This window comes from Glycine soja, chromosome 12 (genome assembly GCF_004193775.1).
Source record: "Glycine soja cultivar W05 chromosome 12, ASM419377v2, whole genome shotgun sequence".
NCBI classification, from domain to species: domain Eukaryota; kingdom Viridiplantae; phylum Streptophyta; class Magnoliopsida; order Fabales; family Fabaceae; genus Glycine; species Glycine soja.
In genome coordinates this window covers 21,298,414-21,315,328 of record NC_041013.1, presented here as the reverse complement: position 1 = coordinate 21,315,328, position 16,915 = coordinate 21,298,414, and the positions used below count along the sequence as shown (strand labels likewise).

The window sequence follows — 16,915 nt, the reverse complement described above, 5'->3', positions numbered from 1 at the left end:
AAATAAAATGCTCAAACATAAAAAGGAAAAAAAATAAAGAAGTGAAAAGGAAAACATGGCCCCAATTTGGGCCTTCCCTTGCCATCAATCCCCCTTTTTTGTACTTCTTTTCCAATCAATAAAAAAAACAGTAGCAAAATAAAATATAAAAAAGAGAGAGAGAGAAAATATTACTTTTAAATTTTTAACACATCTTTTTGTGCAATTTTATTAGAGATATTACTGATTAGGTGTTTGATAGGATAGAGTTACTAGTTTTTTGCCTCTATAAAAGGCATGATGTAATCCATCTGACCTTACCTTTCTCATAATCAATACAAATCATATTTTCAGATTTATACATTTTCTCCTCTAAATCATGTTTTGGATCAAATGGTTATGGTAGTGCAGGGTTTACATATTCCTTTAACAGTTTTCGCTCTTTTTTTTTTCTTTTCAAAAAGCAAAATAGGAACAAACAACAAGTGAAATAAATGATTTTAACTGAGAAAAGAAATACATACTTCATTGTCTGTTTATAATTAATTAATTTTAAATGATAAAATCATCAATCATTTTATTAACCAAGACATTACTCCAAAAAAGTTAATTATTTATTCATTTTAAATTCGTAATCTGTAATATTTTCTTTCTTTTATTTTTATTTTTTACTTTTATCCTTTTTTTTTTACTTCCCTTCTTTTGTTCATTTTTTCTTGTCAAAGCATGAAATTAAAACAACCCAAAATTTCCCGATTAAAATCAGGATTGAGGGACAGTATTCCCATCAGAGAAATAGGAAGAGTATTACACATGCAATATCTCCAGCTCCAACTCTCCATCATAGACGCTTGACATTGAAATGAAAGAATAAATTTTGCAACTAGAAGTAAGACAACAAACAATAACCCTATCCAAGGTTCATTACATTAATCACTAGTCATTAATCTTGGTTAATTTCCTCGGAAGTCCTCTGTACATTACACGTACGAGTAAGGAAAATTATTTGCACCAAACAAGAAAAGAATTTTACTCCTACCCTTTCATTTTATACCCTACTACTTGCCTTTGTACCACCAAACACTGAGCAATGCTACTCCTCTCTGTACACTAACTTACTTGAGCTATATCAATTCCATCAGGATATTTGAATGTCTCAGCTGCGCCAAATTTGCGCCGTTCTTCCCAATCTTCTGATGGTTCTTCTTCACTGCTATCATCTTCTTCGCGGTCATCGGAAGGTGAGGAGGGATCATAAATACTTTTAGAACGGCACAATGGGGTTGCAAGCATGCTAACTTGATCATGGTGTGATATCTCAACTACAACTGCGTCATCATCTTTTGGGAGGGGTTGTTTCCATGGCTCTCCATCAATTCTCATGAATGTGCAGTCAGCTGCACCCTTGTGAAACTCAAAACGGATTCTGCTTGTCTGCATGGTAATAGCAGCATAGAAAATAACATAAGTTTGAGCTAAAAAAAAGAAAGGAGGGATTGAAATCACTTGTCTGTCCCTGTTTCATGTTCTCTTCCCCCCTATTTCCCCAATAGAAAAATGGCATGATTAAAAAAAATGTTTCATTAATTGAAAAAATATCATCTTTTTCTCACTTTATTTTTTATTTTAAAAGAGGGCGAGCCCTGGTACAGCAGTAAAGTTGTACCTTGGTGACTTGTTGGTCATGGGTTCGAATCCGGAAACAGCCTCTTTGCATATGCAAGGGTAAGGCTGCGTACAATATCCCTCCCCCATACCTTCGCTACTGGACAATGGGGTACGAAGTTTTTTTTTTATTTTTTATTTTAAAAAAATATATAGAAAAAAGTGAAAAACAACTTTCTGGGACTGTTTGGTTTGAGAAAATGTTCACGGTTTTCATTTTCTATTACAAAAATGTCACTTTATTTTCACTTTGTTTTTTATTTAAAACAATTGTATATAACAGAAAATAAAAAAAAAAAGAGTTTGTATTCAGTATCTTTTATGCAAACTTTTGAAAATTGCAAACAAAGTGAAAAAAAAGATAGTATTTTTTAAATTAAAAGTTAAAAAAATGAAGTATTAAAAGTAGAAAACATATTCTCAAACCAAATGATCTTTTTTTTTTTTTACTATTTTCTATATTAACATTCAAAAATAAGAAACAAAATAAAAGTAATGTGACGTGTGTAACTAAAAATTAAAAGTTCTCAAGACAGCCCTTACATTTTTCCTCTTATTGGTGGCATTTCTTTTGGGGAGGTGTTATTTGTCTTGAGAAGAGAAAACATTAAGGGAGGAGTGTTTAATAGGAGAGAAGTTTTTCATGCTTGAAAATCATGTTTCACCATCCAAAACATTTAGATAAATTTGGTAAGAATTAAAGAGTTATATAATATTTTTATTAGTTATTTTAATTATTTATCACATTAATAAGAGTAACACAATACTTTTATGAAATTAAAAAAAAAAAAAAAAACCAAATGATCTCTTTTTTTTTTTTACTATTTTCTATATTAACATTCAAAAATAAGAAACAAAATAAAAGTAATGTGACGTGTGTAACTAAAAATTAAAAGTTCTCAAGACAGCCCTTACATTTTTCCTCTTATTGGTGGCATTTCTTTTGGGGAGGTGTTATTTGTCTTGAGAAGAGAAAACATTAAGGGAGGAGTGTTTAATACGAGAGAAGTTTTTCATGCCTGAAAATCATGTTTCACCATCCAAAACATTTAGATAAGTTTGGTAAGAATTAAAGAGTTATATAATATTTTTATTAGTTATTTTAATTATTTATCACATTAATAAGAGTAACACAATACTTTTATGAAATTAAAAAAAAAAAAAAAAAAAACCCTACCTCTCTCCCGTGGGAAAATTCTTGTGAAAAATTACTTAAAAAACATTCCCAGAAAATATTGTTTTCAAGAATCTTATTTTTTAAAAATAGATACTAAACATGGGAGATTAAGATTACAAACACAAGATTCCGAGAAAATTCAAAACTTCTCCCCTAACAAACGTTTCCTAAAAGGAAGAGGTAATTTCCGTTCGAGAAAGAGTGTGACTTCTAAAAAAAGGGTCATATCATTTGTTCTATATTTCATATTATCTGTAGACTGTAGAGAAAAATTAATATCAGTTTCTATCTTTCCTCACATATATATCAAGAAAAAAAGAAAACTACTGGTATGATCACAAAACCGACATGTCCTACCTGTGCCAAACGAGTTCCGTGTCCCTTTGGTGCAAGCAAAACAAGACCATGCCAAGCATCTCTAAAACCAACTACCTCAAATAGGCCATCGTCCACATAGGGAAGAGTCAGGTCCCTCTGAAAAGCAAAATTATTTAGAATACTCAATCAAAATTCCCGTACATAAATCAGCCCAAGTTATGTGCCCAAGAAAAGTGAGAAATAAAATTTGGCACTTACATAAATTGATTTCTTCCTATTTGGTGTTCCCCAGGGATTGAGTCCACCAGAAAAGCTAGGCAAGTTGAGGCAAACTATTGACTTTATACTGTATATGAAGATCAAATGAGTTAGTATGAGGATCCATAAAATTATACCAAGGTTACAGGTCCTGTTTACTTTCTTTCTTAGCATCATTCCTACAACTTATGCGGCTTTATTTTTATTTTCCAGAGATACCATGATAGAAACTTTCGTATCCATGTCAAGTAAATCTAGTCAGAAAAACCTAAGAAAACTGAAGTTTGCAAAAATATAAAATCTCAAGGGAAGACTAATTGCATAGATGATGTTAAGTCATCAAGATATAGGATGCCCAAAAACTACCATTAAGTTTCATTAATGTTATTTTATAAGATTTATTGAATTTAGACAAATGCAAGATGTTACAAAAATCCATATTTTAGAGTGTCACCTGCGAGGTATGTGGAGATCTTCCCATTGACCTTTTTTCATTATCTTAACCTTTGCCAACTGAGCAATATTCCTGAGTCAAAATTTAAACATTATGGATTAGACTACCACGATAGAAGGCAAAATTGTAAAAGCAACACCACATAATTCAAAAAAATTTAAAAGACTTGAGACATTACAAGCAGTGTATCACTGTTAAACTATAATATAAGTCACAGTTATCACTGTCTCATTTTAGTATCAAAGAATCATAACTATTAAGTAAATATTTGAGGGAATGCTCATAACTTAGTAAAATGCTGTTATTAAATGTTTCTTGAATAAATAAATTGTACTAATTTTCTGCCATAATGAACCCATAAGTAATATAAACTGGTGCATCTTTAATAACTAACCGCAAAGAAGATTGAAACAGAGAACCAAAAAACCATCCTTGTGTACATCCAAGCTTCAGATAGGCACTCTGGTTAACAGGGGAAAAAAACATGGTGAGAGGGCTAATTATTGACAATAGAATGAAGATTCACCCCTAACTTATACCAAAATATCCCATATAGCTTCAAAATCTAATGATATATGGAAGGAATTGATCAAATAATAAGTAACTGGTTTGTAAGACCTCTACAAATTTTTCAGTCACTTGATAATTTAAATTTATCTTGAATGAAGAATATCCAGGAGATTCAAACTAGACTGCACTAAAAGGAGAACATCTTATATTTTAAGTAACTTCATATACATAATATTTCGTTCCATGTCTATCAGATAACAAATACTCAACTAATTTGGCAAAAACATGGCACACAAAAAGCTATTAGATTTAAAGTTTATTCAGTTAATTACTATAATCATCTGTAGCCATTTTGTGTTATCAGAAAAACATGTGCTTGGATGACTATAACTTCCAAATATCTTGTACAGCTATATGGATAAAGAAATGGAAGCAATAAAAATAATGAGAGTTGAAAACAATTTATAGCTTCAACATATCATATATGTGAGGAATTTGGTACCTGATTGTATAACTGATTTTTAAACTTTTCTGGATGTAATTTCCTCTCAGAATGAAATGCATAAGATACTTGAGCATCCATTCCTGCATAGAAAACATAAACATTTTTAGGGAATACTTGCTGGTTCCACTTATTTAATAGCTTTAAAATTTGTATTTAATCTTCCATCCCCAAACTTCATGTTGCCCCAGTGGCAAAGCCTTGGTTACCCAATTTCTGCAGCTCAACTTTTTTTCCCCTTCCAATGAACACTATAAAATTTTCAGAAATGTACTTGCCACCAACCCATACATTTTCAAAACAAGTCTTATTTTCTTACCCATGCTAAAGTAGTTCCAAAATCCCCCACGGTAAGTGTGGTAACCTTTCTGTAAATAGACAACAATTCACTGATAAGCATGCATGAAAATGCCCAAACTCCTTAAAGAAATGAAATTCTGTTTTGAAACATTTTTTCTTTTCCTACACCATCAAAATTCTGATTACTTTCTTTATATTCATGTGATTACCAGATAATCATTAAAACCATATGCCTGCGTAGTAAGCCCTTCTAATAGTTTTTAATGACACTCAAAAATTTCTATCAATGTCTATCATAAATTTGATGGTGAATCAGAAGTCATATTCCTGACCTGAGACCAGAAATTACCATATTGTTTTGGGAAAAAGAAATTAACCGAAATTAGTAGTAGAAAAGATTAACTTATTTTCATCAAACGATTACAGACTCTGTTGCTTCACAGATTTATTGGCACGACTAATTATGTACAGACATCAACAATGAATATATGTGTGTGTGTGTGTGTGTAACTCACCAAGTTTAGTTTATCTGTTGAAGAGACACGATTAAATGTATGCATAGCATGAGGCAGCTCAAGGGGTGCAATAGGGTCACATGAACCTTCTTTTGGAGCCTTCATTCTCATTATAATATGCCAACTGAAAAAAAAAAAATATCATTTAGAAATAAAATTTCAGCTCAGTCAAAGAAATTTATTAGTTGCAAAATAACTAACAAAAGATGCTAACTATGTTTTTGTTCTTTATGTTGTACATGCTTCAAGATCCTATATGGAAGTACTGGACATATAGGAAAACAGGGTAGCCAATATCCTAATTCCACATGGGCAACAAATAGAAAACCACGGGTATATATTTGATCGGGCAACAAGGTTAATGGATGTAAAATTGACATCATTAAAATCTAGAAAAACCAAATATGTTCAACCTTCAAATAAACTAATGGCATAAAAAAATCAATACATGATATCTTGTATCGTATAAAAACACAACCAATTGCACAATGTGCTTAACACATGATAATGCCTCTTATCCACATGATAAAAATTCCTGTCCAGAGCTCTGCTATTTCAGAGAGAAGTGAAGAGTGCTACATAAGGCCAAAAAATTCTATATTCGTTTATTTTAAAGTACATCAGATCTTGAAACATTAGTGTCAAATGGGTATAGTAAAATAAGGGAGGACACGGAAGGGAAATATCTTAAATATAAGAAAAAAAATTACCGAACAACAATAACAAAACCATGTAATTTAAAGCAAGCCATGTTAAAATACTTGATTCCTATCATCAAATACATAATTGTCTCACACATGTAACTTACGTAACCAGAATATTTCTAGAGAAAAGTTCTGCTGCTGTTCAGTGATGATATGTTGAATCTAGTACACATTTTAGCAAGTGCACTTAAGAAGTTTCACTAGATTTGAATATTCAAATAAAATGGAGTAAATACCTGTCTATTTTCATTTCCTTTGCCGCTTTTACATGATTTAGGAATGTCTCCACTGATTGGAGATCCGTGGTTGGATTTTTCTTTCCCTGTAAATGAAAATGCCATGTTCAGCACATGTACAACTCATGCACTGCTTCCAGTACAGAACAAAACCTCGCACTTGACCATGATTAAAAAGGAAGGTAGCTCCTAATGTCTGAGCAATGAGTTTATTAATTTTTTATCAATAATTTTAGAACACCCACACCCACATGCATTAAATTCATACTTGACAAATATTGCAACATGTCCAAGAAAAAACATCTAGCAAAAATCCAGACATAGTTTGTACCATAGTGGAGTAAATTAAATCATTGAATTCGCAATTAAAAAATTACTCTTGCAATTCATGATTTGAATGGCAATTTGATAGATAAAGTTCATACCAGAAAATGACCATAAAAAAGTAAGCAAAATGATTACTGATCTAAGTGATTATAACAAGGTATGGAAATGGTCAACTCTATGAATTGAGCATATCATGAAATTCACATATTTCAGCAGATTGAATAAAGAGTCAAATAAAATACCCATCCAAACGCAAAGGGAAGATTATTTCCCGTCCCCAATGGCACAGTAGCAATTGGTGGCGGTTGAGGTAATTTAAGGTCAGATACAACTCCTAGAAGCCAGCTGGCAGTACCATCTCCACCTGCAACCTGATTTTCCAGAATACATTAGAAACAGAGATTAATCAAAGATCATCAAAGAATAAAACCATTACAACATGAATATGCTTTCTTGCTTCAAGTACATAAGAATTGGAGAGCACAACATAGCAATCATCTTACAATTATTCTCAACCTATTCTGAATTTCAGCTGCAAAATTATCTCCATTGTGCTTGAGTGTTTCCAATGTAGCATAAAGCTTCTGCAGAACCTTATCCGGAGCATTTTTCCCCAACTCAAAAACCTGGTACATCAATCAAATTGTCTTGCCATCAAACAGGTTGCCCCACCTTAAACAAACTCAAATAATGTGCCCCACTTGCAAAAAAAAGACAAAAAAGGAAAAAACATTGTACCTGGTTTCTGTTAAGAAGTGTACTATAGGAAACAAGAAGCTCCCCTCCAAGCTGGCCACCACTTTTGGTGTTTATGAAAACAATCACAGGGCAAGCAGGTACATGTGAAACACTTCTCACCTCAGATCCCGGCACTAATATGTAATCCGGAATACAGAACTCCCTCAAAGTTCTATCATAGTTACCATCCCCCATTGCTATTTCCCAACTGCACATTATTATCACACACACACACACAAAAAAAAAAAACAATCAAATTCAAGTTCACAAATTACATGAATTGGACAAAATATAGTGTTATAATCATGTCAGAATTAGAGTTTCACTTTAGTAACCTAAATAACAATAACAAAAATAAAGTACTAAGTGAGATCGTCAACTAAATGGATCACACAATGCTATTCAACTAATCTTATGCTGATTTATAATGCAAATCTTTATTAATAAAAAAAACTTCAATTATAATTAAAGATCGATACCAAAAGCAGCTAAAGAATTCCATCTAAGTTTTGCCCAAATAAATTTTGAAGTAATAAAAATATAATACAGCCTAACATAAACGGTGAAAATTTAAAAATAAATAAATAAAACATTAAATATTAAAAAATTAAAAAATACAAAAGAGCAAGACGCTAATGACGATCCACCACCACCTCCTAACGAGGAAACGAAAACCTTTGCAATCTCTCGCCACCATTTTCCTCGAACAACGCGCAAGTTCGTTACGCGTGTCCTTTAGTTACGCCGTTTTGAACTTTCAACCAACTTCGGCGAACATAATAACAACAACAACGAAGCTAAATTATAAGCATAACAAAAGAGAGTTAACTTTCTAACAAGAAACAAAAAGCACCGCGAAACATTAACGCATTCAATTGTTTTCAGTTTAATCGTCCACAGAATCGGATTCGGCAAAAGCTGGAAAAAAAAGCTAATTTATTCGGAGTTCCAAACAGGGCCTTGCGCCCGTAGTGCGAACAGGTATCAGGCAACATGCATGAGCAGCGCCAAGAGAATTAATAAAAAGAAAAGAAAAGAAGAAGATGCCTTACCGAAAGGGTACCGTATCTGCGTGTTGTGTTGCTTTTCTTAAGAGATATTCAGAGCGATCCCAAAGAAAACACAGTAATTTTTGTTTTGTTTTGTTTAGCTTACGAAGTAATAGTGGATTCCTTCGAAAGTGAGTATCTCGCAAAGTGCGCGTAGAGAAGAGGAGAGAAGATTACGTGAAAGGCTGATGAATTTTGTGAAGTTTTGAGATAGTTGAAGTTATGAGGTGGGGTTATAAAGGTGAAGGGTTGAATGTGACAGAGGAAGACGAAGGCGTAAAAGATTTAAAAATCTCTGCCGCGTCACGCCACGGTTTCAGTGGCTTTATAGACTTTCGAATTCGTCGTTGATGAGTGGGACCCATGCTTCAACGAATCTATCTGACATGGAAATTTCCGAGAATGGATTGTATAATAAATGGAAACGTCCACTATATTTTAGGCAGATTATTACAATGGAAGGAAGGGTAATAAGAAAAAATAAATGTAAAAAAAAGACATAAACGGAACAAGTAAAGTAAAAAAAAAAAAGTTTAATAATTATATAGGATAGCATAAAATAATTTTACCATATATTTATATAACTCCTAACATGAGAGTAAGAGTGTAATACTATAATACTTGGGTAAAAATAATATAAAATGTTTCTTACATGAAAATAAGAGTGTAAGTGGATCATATCTATCCCACGAATCCGTTCAATTAAATTTAATCCCATTATATTTTTATAGGTTGGATTAAGATTATTTTATTAAACCAAATTAAAATTGGGTTGTATAATAAATTTAAAGTTTCGAACATAATAAACTCAATTCAACACGAATACATAATAATTATATAATTAAAAATATGAATAGTCTGCTAATTTAAAAAAATCTAGAGATCTAAAGTAAACTTTCATACAGACTCATTCTCACCCTCATAAATCCCAATAGAGGTAGAAAGAGTTTTTCCCTAAGATTGTAAGTTGTTAAACGGATAACAACCTTACAAGATTATATTTTATCATTCATATATTATCTTATTTCAAAAAATAGTTGTAAAACAAATTTTAAAAATATTCTTTATTGTTTTTGAGTTTGAGATATTTTTTCTTAAAGAACTAAAAGGTGATAATTCTTTGATAACTCAAATGGATGGTCTAATCCAATTAAAGTTAGGTTGAATTATGAAAATAAAAAGATAAACTCAACTCAATTCGATTAAATTTAATTAGGTTAAATTAAAAAAATAAACTAAAATTAGTCAAACCTAACCTAAACTAAAGTTAGGCTAAACTCAATTCCACATGAAATTATGTAAAAATATCTCTAATATATTTTGTCTTCCTAATAATTTGGAATTATCAAATTATTCATATTGATTGTATTTTTTGTTTGAAAAAAATGTGAAATAATTTTGTTTTTTATCTTTTTTATTTTCTTTATTTCATTATAACTATCATCTTGAGTTTTACACAAGAAAAAATAATAAATGGATCAAAGAAAATAATAATTTTATAAAATTAATTTTATATCATTATTAATTTATTTATAAATTTTATTATTTAAGTAAAAAAAGATAATTAATATTACATTAAAAAAATTAAAATAATAATTATTTTAGATTTTTTTTTACACAACAATGATAATAATAAGATGAAATGAATATTTGTCAAAATTTAACATTGTAAAATGGCTGCATCTGCTAGCCTCCTTCAAAATTCGGCGAAGGATATATTTAAGTTGGGTCCACACGTGTTTCAATTTTTCAAACATGGTCTGTAGTACGCGTTGGCAATGGCTGCATCTGCTAGCCTCCTTCAGCAACAATACAAAACAGCCAAGTGTTTTTTCATTTATTTTTTATTTAATTTGGAATAATGTTTTGACACGTTACTTGGTGCATGTTAAAGTGGTATTTATTATTTATTAAAAAAAAATTAACACTGCATAAAATATAATTAATTTAAAATTAAAAAATAAAATGCTTTTTGAAAAAAAAATATTGTTTTAAGTTTTGTTGGAGAAAACATATATTTCCTCGTGATTCATATATAAGTAAAATTAATTAATTTTATACTAATTAAAAAATTTAGTTGAGATCATTTAATTTTATTAATCTTAAGTAAATAATAAGGTTATATTCCTATAATATTTTTCATTAAAACTTTATATTATAAATAAAAACTTTCTAAAAATTAAATTATAATTAAATAAAAGATGTTTTAAGAAAGATATTATTAATTAGTATGAATTACTTACATTTACTTATATTTAAGTCCAAAGTGAATTTTTTGCTTATATTTGATTATAAAGGAATTATAATTTAAAAGGAATGTTAGGAAGAGACTCTCTAACACACTTGTCTAAACAAACATTTTTTTTTCAAAATTTGTTGAAAATTATAAAATTAGAAGAGAGAAATATTAAATATAATATAAGGCCACAAAAATTTTGTTATTTTTAATAAATTTTAATCAATTATATTCAAAAGAGTGGATTAAATATGTATTTTTAGCATTTCTCATCATTTAATTATCCGTAATAACTGAAATTATTTTCAATGAAATTTTGGAAATTAATTACTATTGATTATTGATTATTCAAAATAAATAATAATCACTCTCATGGTACAACTTACAGTAAACGAGAAAATACAATCTGCATGTTTGGCAAGTCTAAAATACAATGATACAACTGTACATTCAAGTGTGCTAACCTAAATGCAGCTTGACATGTTTTTTTTTATTCATTTTTTATTTGTTGTTTGATTTGTTTTTTATATTGGGTCAGGAAAGTGACAGTATTTTTGAATCTATTAGGTCAAAGATTAATTTTACTGTACAACTATGATTGATATAATGTATTTTCAAATGAAAAAGATTCACAACAATAAATAATAGTAAATAAGAATGGAAATTTTCTTTCTAATTGGTAAGTCTGAATTCTCACTCTCCTTTCTTTATTTACGGTTTAGTGTTTAGAATTTAAGGGTAAGGGTTTAGGGTTTAGTGTCTAAGCTTGAGGGTTAGGGTGTAGGGTTTAGGGTTTATTGTCTAAGCCTTAGGGTTTATGGTTTAGTGTTTAGAATTAGGGGTAAGGGTTTAGGGTATAGGGATTAGTGTTTAGGATTTATGGTTTATTGTTTAGGGTTTAGGAGTAAGGGTTTAAGGTTTAGTGTCTTAGCCTTAGGGTTTATGGTTTAGTGTCTAAGCCTTAGGGTTGAAATAAAATTACTCTAGACTCATATGCATCTAATGAAATAAAATTACATTTAGAAGTTGAAATAAATGGAGTGCATCAAGCGAGGAATTCAAATGAGAAATTCATAAGTAAGCCTTAATAAGCTGAATAGCATACATTACGTGTGAAATTCAATAGAGAATGAAGTATCAATGTCTAGTTTAAGTTTAATAGTGCAAGCAAATAGATTTATTTATTTTTATCATTCACAAAATATTTAATTGAAGTAATAATTGTTTTTTAGACGTATTAGTTTATTTAGATGTATTAATTTTTATCAGTAATTATTTATTTTTAGACAAAAAATTAATATGTGAAGTTTAAGCGTATTAATTTTTGTAATTAGGTTTTTTACTTTGAAGTTAATTTTTATAATGTTTAATTATTTACAAGCATTTGTTCATGGGTGGACAGGTGTTACTAATTATTACATGATTCCCTTCTAGTTTTTTGAAGTTAGAATGAAATTTTAATCTGTAGTTTAAGTTAGTAGATGAAGAAAGCAAATACACTTATTTATTTTAAAAATATTGTTGTTATGATTAATTATTTTTAATTTTGTTGATGTAGGTATATCGTGAATTCAATTATTACAGTGTTGTATTTCAACGGAAGAGTATATGAAGACAATGATGGTGTAATATTTGAAGGCAGTAAAAAGGCGATTCAGATTAAACGCAGAATTAGTTTCAATGCTTTGAAAAAAATTGGAGATAAGGTAAAGTTAGAAAATAATGAAATTATTTCTACTATAAGTTGTAGATTTTTAGTTTTAGGAAAATATGTTGCGTTGCAAATTTGTGATGACGAAGATGTTGAAACTATGATCGAAAGTTTTCCAACAACAAATGTCAGTTCTAGAATTGTACGTAGAAAAAGGATGTTGCTGGTGGTTCTATGTTTCATGCTGCAAATTATGTTACGTCATGTGGACGTAATGTATCTCATCATGAGTCGAAACTGCCAAGAAATATAAGCAATTTACATGATGATGAAGATGATGATGATGATGATTATCTTGCGTCTAACTCATACGTTGAAGAGTCTTTCGATGAAGATGATAGTGATGATGAAATATCTGATACAGACGATGAAGTCACCGATATCGTTGAACCAGTTTCAATTGTTCACCCAATCAAAGGTAAATGTTTGTGAAATACAAAATTAGTTGAATACATCTATCTTTTTATGAGAATTGTATTTAATGGTAACTAAATAGGAGTAATTTGTTGACGTGATTTTTTTTAAAATTATTAGGTGTACCAGAAATTCAAAATCCATTTTGGAATGATGCTTTGCATTATAATAATATCAATTGGAGTCATCCGGACGAGGAGGACATTTGTGGTTTGGACATGCCAACGACTTTTAATGTTGGACAAGAATAATATGTTGGCATGGATTTTGACAGTAAAGATGCGGTCAAAAATGCACTGAAACAATATGTGATGAAGGTGCATCAAAGTTTTAAGGTTGTTGAAAACGAAATCACACAAATATATCGTTTGTTGCCCCAACAACAGCGCAGAGTCTCCTTTCCCTTTTTATATGAGGGCAATTTTATCTAAAAATACTGATGCATGGAAAGTGACACAATGGGGTGGACCGCACACATGTCTAAATATGACTATGACACAAGACCATGAGAAGCTTGATTCAAATTTAATTGCAACTTGCGTAGTAGGTACGTTTTTTATGTTCATGTTATCCTACTTTTGTGTTATTTGTTATTTTAATTTGTTATTTTATTTTATTATTTGAATTACAGGCATGATCAGAGAAGATTCATCAATAAAAATTTATTTGATTCAAGAAAGGATAAATAGTGAATTTTCCTATAAGGTTTCATACAGAAAAGCATGGATGGCAAAACAAAAGGCGATTGCAATTGAATATGGCGATTGGGAAGAGTCGTATGCGAAACTCTCGTCATGGCTAACACACATGCAAAATCATTCTCCTGGCTCTTACTTTCAAATACTACATGACGATTTTATTGTTGGTAATAGAGTGAGTTGCGAACATCGTCAGTTTCATAGAGTATTTTAGACATTTGGTCAATGCAAAGAGGCTTTTAAGTACTGTAAGCCAATCATACAAGTTGATGGCACACATTTATACAGGAAATACCGTGGGACCCTGTTAATGGCCACATCACAAGATGGAAATGGTGGTATTCTTCCTCTAGCATTCACCGTGGTCGAAGGCGAGACGTTAACAGCATGGTCATGGTTTTTGGTCCACTTGCGTGAACACGTCACAAATAAGAATGGAATTTGTCTAATATTTGATCGTCACGTGAGTATAAAGTCTGTTGTCGCTAACGAAGCACTTGGTTGGCAACCTCCCCACGGTTAACATGTCTACTGCGCCCGACACATAGCCAACAATTTCAATCGCAAATTCAACAACGCGAAACAAAAAGAGATGTTCAAGAAATTGGGTAAGGTTTATTTTATACATTAAGTTAATTTGAGTTTCATATCTACGTACAACTTTTGATGGTAACAAATTTGATGCAGCGTACACTCCTTGCAAGCATGTGTTTGATCAAAACTTAGAAAAATTTCGGCAATTCAGTCCAGCCATAGCAAGATGGATTGATCGCATTTCAAAGGAAAAATGGAGCATGGCTTACGATACATCTGGACAAAGATATGGTCACATGACAACCAACCTATTAGAATGTGTGAATAAGGTGTTGAAAGATTGTCGCAACATTCCAATAACAGCGTTGGTCAAGTCAACATATAGTAGGTGTCGAAAGTACTTTGTTGATCGTGGTCGCCAAGCCCAAAGACAATTAAGAGAAGGCCAAGTTTATTGTTCTAAGCTTGTTACAGAACTTAGGAAAAATCAAGAGCAAGCTTGTTCGCACATCGTTCGCGTGTATGATATCCACTCGACAAGGTTTGAAGTAGAGGAGACCTTCAATCCTATAACGCAACGTGGCGGACAAAAGTGGGCAGTTAACTTGAATGACCATTATTGTCAATGCGGAAGGTATTCTGCGCTTCACTATCCATGTTCACACATTATTGCAGCTTGTGGTTACGTGAGCATGAACTACTACCAATATATAGATGTTGTTTACACGAATAAGCACACCTTAAAAGCATACTCCGCACAGTGGAGGCCTCTTGGGAATGAAGCGGCAATTCCTCCTTCTGATGAGGCATGGATACTAATCCCTGACCCAACTACAATTCGTGTGAAAGGTCGGCCAAAATCAACAAGGATAAGGAATGAGATGGATTGGGTCGAACCATCTGACCACCGACAAAAATGTAGTAGATGTGGAGCAGAAGGGCACAATAGGCTTCGATGTCCAATGCAATCTGACCGTGGGAGTAATTCATTTAATTGATTTATGTATATTAGATGAGTGACTTGTATTGCTTTAGGTTTTGTTCAATGTATTTACTTTGTGGTCTTCAATGAAATCGTCAGTTACTTATTTTTGAATGTGTACTTCTAATGAAATAAAATTACATTTAGAAGTTGAAATAAATGGAGTGGATCAATCCAGGTTGAGTGACATTGGTGTTCATCGTTAGTTAGAAACGTTAGTTATTTTCTTTTCTCTACCTTAGTTTTTTTTAACTATCTACAATGACAAACTATGGACTTAGTCATTATGGACTATCTGGAACAAGGACTAAATCCAACAGAATAAACATTACAGAATAAACCCTAAACACTACAGAATAACACAACAGAGTAACACCTAAGCCTTAGGGTTTAAGGATTGAGGTTTATGGGCCTAAGGGTTTAGAATTTAGGATTTAGGGTTTAGTGTTTAGGAGTTAGGGTTTAGTGTTTAGACACCTAAGCCAATGTTTAGGGTTTAGAATTTAGGATTTAGGGTTTACTGTATAGGGTTTAGTTTTTATATTTTAGGGTTAAGGGTTTAAAATGTAGGGTTAAGGGTTTAGGGTTTAGGTTTTAAATTTTAGTGTTATGGGATTAGGGTTTAGGGTTTATGGTTTAAGGTTAAGGGTTTATGGTTTAGTGTATAGGGTTTAGTTTTTATATTTTAGGGTGAAGGGTTTCAAATGTAGGGTTAAGGGTTAAGGGTTTAGGTTTCAAAATTTAGTGTTATGGGTTTAGGGTTTAGGTTGTAGGGTTTAGTGGTTAGGGCTTATGGCTTAGGGTTTATGGTTTAGGTTTAAAGGTTTAGGGTTTAGGGTTTAGGTTTAATGGTTTAGGGTTTAGAGTTCATGGTTTAGGTTGTAGGGTTTAGTGTTTATGGATTTATGGCGTAGGGTTTATGGTTTGGGTTTAAGGGTTTAGGGTTTAGGGTTTAAGGTTTAAGGTTTAGGGTTTAGGGTTTGGGGTTTATTGTCTAAGTCTTAGGGTTTAGTGTTTAGGATCTAAGCTAGTGTGTAGGGTTTAGAATTTAGGATTTAGGGTTTAGTGTTTAGGGTTTAGTTTTTATATTTGAGGGTTTATGGTTTAAAATGTGGGGTTAATGGTTTAGGGTTTAGGTTTCAAATTTTAGTGTTATGGGTTTAGGGTTTAGGGTTTTGTTCAATGTATTTACTTTGTGGTCTTCAATGAAATCGTCAGTTACTTATTTTTGAATGTGTACTTCTAATGAAATAAAATTACATTTAGAAGTTGAAATAAATGGAGTCGATCAATGTATTTACATTGCAGAGTAACGCAACAGAGTAACACCTAAGGCTCAGGGTTTAGGGATTAAGGTTTAGGGTCTAAGCCTTAGGGTTTAGGCTTTTGGGATTAAGTCTTAGGGGGTAGGGTCTTGGGTTGGTGGTTAAGGGTTAAGGGTTAAGGGTTTAGTGTCTAAGTCTTAGGGTTTATGGTTTAAGGTTTAGGGTTTAGTGTTTAGAATTTAGGGGTAAGGGTTTAGGGTTTAGTGTCTAAGCCTGAGGGTTTAAGGTGTAGGGTTTAGGGTTTATTGTCTAAGCCTTAGGGTTTAGGGTTTAGTGTTTAGAA

General features: G+C 31.6%; 1 protein-coding gene across 2 annotated transcripts; it reads right to left on the bottom strand.

The window, feature by feature from the left end:
• Positions 1-800: 800 nt before the first annotated feature.
• On the bottom strand, positions 801-8,993 carry LOC114380581 (diacylglycerol kinase 5-like). Of its 2 annotated transcripts, none has more exons than XM_028339705.1 (13): positions 8,736-8,993; positions 7,684-7,891; positions 7,449-7,571; positions 7,188-7,316; positions 6,619-6,704; positions 5,679-5,802; positions 5,183-5,231; positions 4,864-4,946; positions 4,246-4,313; positions 3,852-3,923; positions 3,398-3,485; positions 3,179-3,295; positions 801-1,413 (listed from the first exon to the last, which is right to left on the bottom strand). In XM_028339705.1, exons 2-13 carry the CDS (start codon positions 7,876-7,878, stop codon positions 1,090-1,092), a joined length of 1,458 nt encoding a protein of 485 aa, XP_028195506.1. In that variant the 5' UTR covers positions 7,879-7,891; positions 8,736-8,993; the 3' UTR covers positions 801-1,089. The 2 variants fall into 2 exon arrangements, with proteins under 2 accessions (XP_028195506.1, XP_028195505.1); XM_028339704.1 differs by lacking the exon at positions 8,736-8,993 and adding an exon at positions 8,337-8,677.
• Between the last annotated feature and the right edge of the window lie 7,922 nt (positions 8,994-16,915).

What these genes read in the sequence shown, in the direction of transcription:
- LOC114380581 (XM_028339704.1), bottom strand. Translation starts at nt 8,380, where the DNA reads ATGGTGGCGAGAGATTGCAAAGGTTTTCGTTTCCTCGTTAGGAG. An exon ending in AGAATAGGTTGAGAATAATT is followed by an intron (nt 7,317 to 7,448) that starts GTAAGATGATTG and finishes CTGGAAAATCAG; the next exon opens with GTTGCAGGTGGAGATGGTAC. An exon ending in TTCCCTTTGCGTTTGGATGG is followed by an intron (nt 6,705 to 7,187) that starts GTATTTTATTTG and finishes TTTCATTTACAG; the next exon opens with GGAAAGAAAAATCCAACCAC.